This window comes from Daktulosphaira vitifoliae, unplaced genomic scaffold (assembly GCF_025091365.1).
Source record: "Daktulosphaira vitifoliae isolate Bord-2020 unplaced genomic scaffold, ASM2509136v1 Scaffold_5, whole genome shotgun sequence".
Taxonomy (NCBI): Eukaryota; Metazoa; Arthropoda; class Insecta; order Hemiptera; family Phylloxeridae; genus Daktulosphaira; species Daktulosphaira vitifoliae.
The window spans coordinates 31,585,660-31,596,048 of record NW_026099576.1 but is presented as its reverse complement, the minus strand read 5'-3'; the positions used below and the strand labels follow the sequence as shown (position 1 = coordinate 31,596,048).

The window sequence follows — 10,389 nt, the reverse complement described above, 5'->3', positions numbered from 1 at the left end:
TTCTGGAGGTTCTGATGAGTTATTTGACTATTGTTTGCGTACTTAGTAACTTTTATGATAAAAATTTTAATTATTCTTTTTCGGCACCAGTCTCTTCGGATCGCACCGCTGCCACCAAAATTAATGTTACGAGAGTAACAAATAGAATAAAATAAAATAGTATTGCCGAATAATTAATTAGTTTATTAAAAATAAAAGTGATAGTATTCATACAATAATTGTCAAATGACTGACGATGCTCTGTATTACAATCGTCGCAGTCGGCCCACTTCCCGGTTTCGCAACACCGAAAAATACTTTATAGACACATTCTTCTAGGCCGACCTCAATTACAATTCAATTTATGATTATCTGTTATTAAAATTGTGGGACAATATTAAAACTAAGTTAATTATTCATAACAAGTTTTTATTCAACCCCTTCTGGTGCCGCATTAGGGTTGAAATATGGCACTTGATGGTTGTTTTTGCTTTTTTTGTTTTTAACTCGACAACTATTACACTTAGCGCTAAAATGAATAAAATAATAATTATAGAACTTATTATTGCCTACAAATAAGGTAATAACAATAATTTTCATAAATTCATTATATTTTGAGAAAAATAACTTAACATAAAAATTTTTCAAAATTTAATATAAATATATTTTTTTAAATATTTTAATATTTTTACTGAGTATTTGAAGTTTCATCGAATTTTTCCTTTAAAATTTGTTTTAGTAATATTTCCTAAAAAAACTCACATTATATTTCACGTTAGTGCAATTATATATTGATGTATTAGAATTTATGGCACAAAAATCAAATATCAGTTTACCTGTACTGTTCTAAATGATATACTTATTATTTTGAACGTGTGGAATTTACTGTGATTATCCATAGAAGATAAGAATTGTGGCATTATTGTTGTTTGTGTAATAATAAGTAACGATAAAAGTTCTTACCAATAATCATTTTTCATGGACTAATATCAAATATTTTCTTGTAATTTAGTTTTTTGCTTATTATTGTGTCAAGTTTTAAGATTTGTTAAAATATTAGTTTAGTGATANGTCAAGTTTTAAGATTTGATAAAATATTAGTTTAGTGATACAGTTTTTATGAAATTTTATTTTATTTAAATATGTCACGTAACCAAGTGTATTTAGTAGGAGCAATGAATTATCAAATTACTGGAGGTAAATTACCTTCAGTTAAAAATGTTTTGAGTGAATTGTATTATAATTTAAGATTTGTAAAATTGAATTTGAATGAAAGTGCGGCGCTTGCTGTTGACGAGTATCTAATTTACTGGAAAAAAGCTCGAATACCTACGCAAGATCCAGCTAATATTATAAGAAAATTAAAAAAGTTTTACGATGAACTGAAAAATTTAGAGAAAAATAAAACCAGGACGAGCGACTTATACAAGAAAAGAGAACAAAATTTTGTAGACCAAATCGAAGAATTGTTTGATATAGCTCATGCTAATGCAATCAGTCTAATGAAGATCCAGGAAGATATTGATTTTTTGCGACTTCAACGAACTAAGGGACGTCCCGGATGTATGATGGGAGTAGATATGAATTTAACCCAAGCAGAAAAAAAAATGCAAATAAGACAAGAACAGAAAAATAAAATACTTATACCTCACTCAGATACAGAAACTTTATTAGAAGGTAATTTTTAAAAATAATGAATGTTTAATAAACATTGTTTATTATATTTTTAATAATTATATATGATTTAATTTAGAAAAATATTCATGTACTTCATCGGATTCATGTGATATGGAAATCGTAAGTGAAGAAGAGAGACAATTTTCACCAGTAGCAGGTCCGTCAAAAAATAAAAGAGGTAGAAAAGAACTTTTAACTTCTAGATTATCTGCCACTCTTGATAGGTGTAAAATAAGTGATAGGGATGCTGTTCATTTGTTAACTGCATGTTTGGATGCCTTATCATTAGATCCCAGCATATATGTTTTAAACCGATCGTCAATTAAAAGGTCCCGTGAACATTATAGACAAAAAATTGCAGAAAATATTAGTTCTAAATTTCATGAACAAAATTTGAATTTTGTTGTGATCCATTGGGATTCAAAAATGCTTCCAGACCTTACAGGGAAAAAAAAAGTCGATCGCCTCCCTATTATTGCAACCGCCTTAAATTTTGAACAGCTTCTTGGAGTCCCTTATATACCCTCTGGGAAAGGTTTAGAAGTATCATCAGCTGTCTATGACGCTTTAGTCAAATGGTCACTATTGGAAAAAGTACAGGCTTTCACATTTGATACTACGGCCTCTAATACGGGAAGGTTGAATGGGGCGTGTTTTTTGTTAGAGCAACGTCTTGGAAGAGAAATTTTATTCTTAGCATGCCGACACCATATTTATGAACTTGTTTTACAAGGCGTATTTTCAGATACCAAATTATGTCCTTCAATCGGACCAGAAATATTATTATTCAAGATGTTTCAACAAGAAAGGGAAACAATTGATAAAACAAAATTCTCTACATCAATTTCTGATACTTATGTTCATAATATTTTAAAAGATGAAGCCGATGAAATTATTTTATATGCAAAAAGTAAAATTACTGAATATCTCCCCCGAGATGATTATCAAGAGTTTTTAGAACTTGTTATTATATTTTTGGGCGGTGTTCCTCAAAGGGGAAATGCTTTTCGAAAACCGGGTCCTTATCATTTAGCCAGATGGATGGCTAAAGCAATATATTGTTTAAAAATATTTTTGTTTAAAAATCAATTTAAACTAGACAGCAGAGAAGAAACATCATTAAAGGATATTTGTTGTTTTATTGTAAAATGTTACGTTCAAGCTTGGTTTTCATCTCCAAAAGCTATAGAAGCTCCTTTTAATGACATATTATTTCTTAGAAAATTAGAATCTTATAAATTACAAAATAAAAAAATCGCAGACGTGGCATTAAAAAAAATAACTAATCATTTGTGGTATTTAAATCCAGAATGTATTACTTTTTCCTTATTTGACAATCGTATAGACTATAATACAAAACGCAAAATGGCTGAAAAAATTCTAAGTTATAATGATGATGATGATGAAGAAACTAATCTGAATAAAAAGTTAACTCTTACACCGATGTCCCCAATTTTCTTCAAAAAGACCTACCAACTGATTTAATAACTTCCAAATCAATTGAAATGTTTAAGCGGTTTAAAATTCAAACAAATTTTTTAAGCATTGATCCAGCTTATTGGAATTATCAGGAAGACTTCAAAACAGGTAGAGAAATAATCAAATCATTGAAAATAGTTAACGACACAGCTGAGAGAGGAGTCAAGCTAATGGAAGAATATAATGATAAATTTACTAAAGACGAAGAACAAAAACAATTTTTATTGCAGGTAAATTTAACAATTTTTATTTTTAACTTAACTTAATTATATCGTTTAAATTTTTAGACCGTCCAAGACTATCAAAAAAAATATCCAAAATGTGATAGAGAAACATTAAAAAAAATATATTAAAAGACAAATACTAGTTCCATGTAGATAAATGTGCTATGAATTTTGTAATAATTATGTGTTGATAGAATGGATTATACATTTTTTTTTATTTAATCTTAGTTAATATTCATGAAATTATTATATAGTTATTTTATACAATTTTTTACTTAGCTTTTTTTTTTTAATATTAATTTTATAAAAAAAGATTACATGAAAATTTAATGAAATTTCAACCACTCAGTAAAAATATTAAAATATTTAAAAAAATATATTTATGTTAAATTTTGAAAAATTTTTATGTTAAGTTATTTTTCTCAAAATATAATGAATTTATGAAAAATATTGTTATTACCTTATTTGTAGGCAATAATAAGTTCTATAATTATTATTCTATTCATTTTAGCGTTAAGTGTAATAGTTGTCGAGTTAAACACAAAAAAAGCAAAAACAACCATCAAGTGCCATATTTCAACCCTAATGCGGCACCAGAAGGGGTTGAATAAATACTTCCAAATTTTACCTACATTACATTTTAATAGTATTTAACCAATCTAGAGGGTACTGTCTTAAAAAAATTGAGTTTGAAAAATAAGGACCACCCTAATACATATATTATAATAATATAATTTAATTATTGTTAAAATATTGTGGGGGCAGGACTTTGCGAGGGGGGGCAAAAATAACTCACAATACATAACATTAAACACAAAATACCTAAGGCGCCGGCCTAAACCAGCGCCTTAGGTCCTCCTGTACTGGGCGACGCGGCTGCCTCTGTCTCAGGCGTTCAGCTTCCTCCTTCTTTTTCAAGATGGATTCGGCGAATGCCTGGACGAGCCTCCACGATTCCCGGCTCCTCAACATCAGGTCCACCATGGACCCGACTCGGAACGTGGACCCTAGTCGAGACTCCAAAGAGTCCCGTTCCTGGGCCCACGATTCGCACCGGAAGAGGGTGTGCAGAGCGCTATCAGCCTCTCCCGGGCGATCCGAACAGTGGTCGCACGTTGGCACGGCTGCTTTACGAATACGGTGTAAGTACTCGTTAAAGCACTTAAAACGTAAACTAGATTTGAATTCTCATACGTCTAGATGTAAATTCAATGACATATCATTTATATATAAATTATTAAATAATAAAATAAGTTTTCCTCAAATACTCAAAAAATAATCTGGCATGTTCCCGTTTTCAATGCTTCTTCCACAACTACATTTAATATTCCTTTTCATTCTCAATCGTACAGTTTCAACGACCCTTTAAGTGGCATGTTAACAGAATTTAATAGTATTGTCTTTGGTTTTAATTATGATAATGAAACTAAACTTCGTCATTTAAGTCTAGATTTTGTATAAATTAATTACATGTATATAGAATTTTTAATTTAATATTATTATTATTTAGACTTCTAACATTCTGATAATAGCCTGATAAATTAAACTTATGGTTTATTATATTTACATTACTTTTATTCTTCCAAGGCTCATTTGCGTTGAATAGTTTTTTTTGGTTGAAGTGGGAACACCGTTAACAAATTTAATGAACCAGCCGTTATCACCACTATGTTTTTTTTCATCAATTTGGCGTTTGGCGTCCTTATATTGAATACGCTGTTGATTTGTTTGATTGGTTCCGATGAAAATATGTTTTAGTGTATCATTCGTGTGTAATTTCCGCTTCGCTTTTAGAATGGATAACACTTCTGCTTTACTTGCAAGATTAACTAGTAGAGGACGTGGTTTTTCATTTTTCTTCCTATACGAGTGACATGTATTATATGAGTAGACAAAAATAGTGAATTAAACATTTTTTAATTATAATTGGTGGATTCTCATTCGTATCATTATCCTCATTAACACCAAAAATCATATTATTCTTTGATTTTCCATGCGCTCTTAAATTAAATTAACTATTTAATTAAATAGTCGTTACTTTAGTTGATGGGTCAAGAGAATTAACATGTTTACGTGACGTATCAAGCTCGGTTTTAAGTATTCTGTTTTCCTCCCTCAAGTTAGCAATATCGGATGTAAGGTTTGTTGATGATTGAATCAGTTTTATTCCCTTGAATCGAAATTTTTGTTGTAATTGAAGTAAGGTTGCTGTCATAGAGTTAGAGACTTCATTAAATCTGATAATGAAGGATCACTTTTTGACGTTTGGCTCTGTACTGGAGATTTGATTATTTTTAACATTTTGACCTTAAGTAATACTTAAATAAAAATATGTCGATTGAAAGTTCAGTAATTAAATATAATGTAATTTATATACTATAAACGGATATTGTAAGTTATTAAATTTAACAGATAACGGAGCGGATATGGTAACGTGTTCACGGGTCAACAATCAACAGTACATTGATTATTGAATATTGTTTTATGAAATATTTATCAAATTAAGAATATTAAATTTGATATACGTAGCTAATAATGGACACATTATGTTAGGCATATTAAAATTAATTTAAGTGTCTTAAAAATTTACAAATTAGTATAAATTTTAATTTTAATTTTACTTTCATTGTAATGTTTCCTATACTATGAGAGGTGACGACTTGGGCCACACTACGGATTGTGGAGTCGCCACCCTCGTGGCTTCCTTGCAAAAGGAAAATCGGGTCGCCAACCACTTAGGTGAGGGTCATGATCATAAAAAAAACAACACCCGGATCATAAGTGGATTTAAAAAAAAAACAAAACAAAAAGTAAACCAATAATATTAATTTTATTATAATAATAATATTTATATATTGTAATAATATATAAAAAATTAAATGTATATATATATATATATATACTAAGATATAAAGTGTTGATGTATACTATAATACGCTGTACCTTGTAAGTAAAACAAAATATGTTTGTTTGATGTCACCAGTGGTGGACATACTTTAGTATGTCAAAGACCGTTACCTTAAAACTAGAGACAATTATTTAAAGGAAAAAAAAATAAGATACAAGTGAATATTGAAGATATTCACGCAATAAAAAGATTTTTGTTGATTAAGAAAATTAAGGGGACTTTATTAAATTATGACAGTTAACTTAATAGTGGACAAAACCCGAAGGCAAAAACCACTCTGAAAATGAAGTGACAAGAAAAAAAAACATTTAAGACAAAAAAAAAATTTTAACTTATAACTTTTAAACAGTACACGTAAAGTGTCTACCTCACCGGAACACGTCCGTGTAATCCGGGCGCGGCGGATATTTTTTGTAATCGGGCCGGCCGGACCGTACTTGGGCACTGCGGGAATAGTATATATTGTAAGGTTTCAGCCAAACAGAGGGCCTACTAATTACCCACTGCCCAGGTGGAACACTGGACAGTGACCTAGTAGCCGCGCCAAACAAGATAGTACTTGTCGACGGAGCTACTAGGTTTTGAGAAAAACAAATATTAAGAAAAGAGAAAGGCCATGTATAACATAATAACATCTTTTCTTTTTAATTATTGAATATTTTTAGCATATATATAATTTTAAATGTATAGTCATGAGGAAGAGAAAAAAAAAAGAAAAAAAAAAGAAAAAGAGGTGCTCTATATAACAGTAATAATGGGTTTGAAAAGGGGGGTTTCAGGTTGTACTTGATTGTTGATTGAAGGGTGACGGCCCACCACCGGCCATAGCTGCGCCTCACATCACCATCATCATCATCTCGACATTTATTTTAATAAAAAAAACGGAGGACAAAAAAAAATACAGCCTGGTTGACTCCAAAGTAGACGGCAGATCAACTCGACGTTTTATTTAAAAAAAACGGAGGACAAAAACACAACGGCACCACTTGGTTGACAGCAGATCCACTCGACGTTTTATTTTTTTATAAAAAAAAAACGGAGGACAAAAAAATATATGAACAGCCGGGTTGATACAAGTCGACAGCAGATCCACTCGACGTTTTATTTTGATAAAAAAAACGGAGGACAAAAAAATACAAAAAAGAAACGTGGTTTTCAAAATATAATTATATAAAAAAAACACGAGTTGTTGCCTCGACGGTATAGGTGAGAGAAAAAAAAATGTTGTAGCGGCAGTTGTGTAGTGGCCGGTGATCGTGACGCTGGGTGGTGGTGGTGCCAACTTTGAACACGTTCATTGAGGGGACATTACAATATTGGTATAGGTGCACAGTGTACGGTCAGCTGATGATGACAGATATCGGACCGGTTGACAAGTGGAGGTTATCATATACAAAATTATGAAAATACTTTACACCTACTGCACATACATCTAATTGATAAGATTAATATAAAAAAAAAACTTGTATAAATTCTGCAACATTACAAAATATATATTAAATATACATGACACACCACTGACCAATAACCTTGTATTTATTAATTATAGCTAAAAATATTAATATATACACCTCATAAAAGAATAAAACAAATAAACAGAAAAGGCTCAAAACAATATATTAAATAAAAAAAAAAAATACGATATCCAGTCCAGGATGGGACTCATCCTAAGATGGGGATTTCGGCCCCGGAAATGGCCGACGCCTTGTTGAATTAATACATAATTAAAAAAAAAAATGTCACACACGAAAACAATATTGGCTGTACGTACACAGCAACAAAATACCACAACGGTGGTTCAAAGGGAAGAGAGTCACAATTTTTGTTACACAACGGGCGAGACACAACGACGACGATGATTACGTTTGGGAGAGGGTATCGGCTTAACAATTTACAAAATATAAAAAGATAAGTGTATTCACAATATTAAAATTATACAGATATTGACAGTGGTGGCCAGTGTATGTGTCATATAGGGAACGATTATTAAACTGATAAAGAATATTGTGTGAATAGCGTTCACCTTGACAGCAACAGTACAGTTTTCTGATTACACGGCCGGATATAACAAACGCGCGCCCATTAGCAAAGCAAAACAGTAAATCTATCTATACCATAAAAATTCATATTTTGTCACGTTACAACTATATAAAACAAATAATTCTGTAGAGTATATAATATATAAGTATATATAGTATATAATATATTTATTGTGTCTATTCATATATTATATGAATAGACACAATAAAAACAACACTCATGTTAATTATGCTTCACGATGCTAAAATGTATTTAATTTAAATGTGTAATTATTTTTAAATAACTAGTATCTTAAAAATTGACATTTATCATTGGCTTTTCCCTCTTTTGTCATTTACAACTACTACTGTTTTTGAATTATATTTAGTTATAGATATAAATCACAAATATACTTCTATATTGTTTTTTTTAGAGTCAACTTTTTTTTTTTTTTTTTTTTTTTTTTTTTTAATTTTTTTTTTTTGGATAATTTNAAATCACGGCACCAGTTTCTTTTGAGGCGTCTGGTTGGGTTACCAGGAAGTGTTAGTGAAGCTAACTCATTGATTAGTTGGTTGGGGATATATTGAAGTTTGGCGTGGAAGCGTTTGTAGTAGGTAGCAGCAGTTTCGTTGATCGAAGGTAATTTGAGGTCAGCAGTTAAGATTGCGTTAGAGACGTACCAAGGTGCACCAGTAATTAATCGTTGACAGATGTTTTGAAAAGCTTCAGAGTCAACTTTTACTATTGATCTGCAAACAGTATAACTAATTTAACATTATAATATATAATTTTACACAATCATTTTATTTATCATTATTGCCAAAACGGAATAAGTGTTATTATTTTTTAAGATTTTTAATGTAAAATATTTTATATTTTAACAGTTTTAATTTACTTTTAGCTACACCTGGTTTTTGTAGAATTTGTTTACAACCAGATATTGAAAAATCAAACAAATGCATCTCCCCTTGTTTTTGTTGTGGTACTATGTCTAAAGTCCACAAAACTTGTTTGGAAAAATGGTTAGGACAATCTGGCTATAATTCTTGCGAAATATGTGAATATCAGTACAAAACACATAGAATATCAACGTAATAAGTATATTTAAAAAATATTTTAGTATATTTATTTTTATAAATATACTTAAGTTACTAATTTGTTTTATAGCTATACATATTTAAAATCTTTCAAAGAATGGCTTCAAAGTACAGAGTCGGAAAATGAAATGAGGCAGTCTCTACCCGATTTATTTTTATTTATTGTGTATACACCACTTTTAAGTCTAGTGTCTTATTTAGGACTGGAAACAAATGAAGCAATATTTCGCGAGACTGCAAATACAACTGTAAATAAAATTATGTAGCTATAACCATTGTCGTACGTCGGTAGTGCCCCAACGTAGACACAAAAGTTTTACACAATTTAATTAATGTTATATATATATTGACGATGAGTTCGTCGTTCAAGCTCTTCTCGAATCCTCCCGTTGGATAAACTGGTCAGCCCCAATCTCTCTAATTAGTGAACTACTAAAGGGGTAGAGTTTAGATCCGTCAGCACAGTCTAGCTCAAAAGTAGCAGACTGAAGGGTGGCTCCTTGTCAGCCACCAGCACAACTACCTTTTTACTATACCCACTAAAGGACGGTTAAGCCCAAAAACTAGCCAGCTCGTACACTAATTATTAAGATTGACTAAAGGACCAGCAATCCAACCTTGACTCTAGCCGCACACACACACACAAATTCTAAGAACACGATGTATATAAATTATTTACGCTAAGTCCAGTTTTTAAATAGTTATTTTATTTACGAAACGTATTAAACACAAAGTTAAAAAGTAATATTAAAATATAACACAAAACAAAATTAAATCGTACAAAGATACTCACGTCCAACCTCCTGACCCATCACTTGACGTTTCTTTGTCAAAAACGTCCAGCCTTCTATCCTTTTCATATTTCCCTTTTATATTCTTTTTCCTACCATTATTAATTTGCTTACCCTGCATTTCCCTTCTATATGACATTATTGTATTGCTTGAGAATTTAAAAATTGCTTACTATTGTTTTAAACCCCGTATTATACTAAAATCGACGTTA

General features: G+C 30.7%; 2 protein-coding genes and 1 pseudogene across 2 annotated transcripts; all 3 read left to right on the top strand.

Moving 5' to 3' along the window:
• The first annotated feature begins 1,121 nt into the window (after window positions 1-1,121).
• Window positions 1,122-2,537, top strand: LOC126908300 (uncharacterized). The gene is made up of 4 exons (XM_050690216.1): window positions 1,122-1,176; window positions 1,375-1,656; window positions 1,733-2,450; window positions 2,534-2,537. The coding sequence occupies exons 1-4, from the start codon at window positions 1,122-1,124 to the stop codon at window positions 2,535-2,537; spliced, it is 1,059 nt and encodes a 352-aa protein (XP_050546173.1).
• LOC126907889 (uncharacterized) lies at window positions 2,481-3,692 on the top strand (annotated as a pseudogene).
• A 3,329-nt stretch (window positions 3,693-7,021) lies between these two features.
• Window positions 7,022-9,652, top strand: LOC126908299 (E3 ubiquitin-protein ligase MARCHF2-like). Its single transcript, XM_050690215.1, has 3 exons — window positions 7,022-7,025; window positions 9,191-9,380; window positions 9,457-9,652. The coding sequence occupies exons 1-3, from the start codon at window positions 7,022-7,024 to the stop codon at window positions 9,650-9,652; spliced, it is 390 nt and encodes a 129-aa protein (XP_050546172.1).
• Window positions 9,653-10,389: the final 737 nt, after the last annotated feature.

Coding starts and splice junctions, on each gene's coding strand:
- LOC126908300 (XM_050690216.1), top strand. CDS start 1,122: ATGTCACGTAACCAAGTGTATTTAGTAGGAGCAATGAATTATCAAATT. Junction 1,177..1,374: donor GAATTATCAAATTACTGGAG/GTAAATTACCTT, acceptor TGAAAAATTTAG/AGAAAAATAAAACCAGGACG. Junction 1,657..1,732: donor TACAGAAACTTTATTAGAAG/GTAATTTTTAAA, acceptor GATTTAATTTAG/AAAAATATTCATGTACTTCA.
- LOC126908299 (XM_050690215.1), top strand. Junction 9,381..9,456: donor AAAACACATAGAATATCAAC/GTAATAAGTATA, acceptor TTTGTTTTATAG/CTATACATATTTAAAATCTT.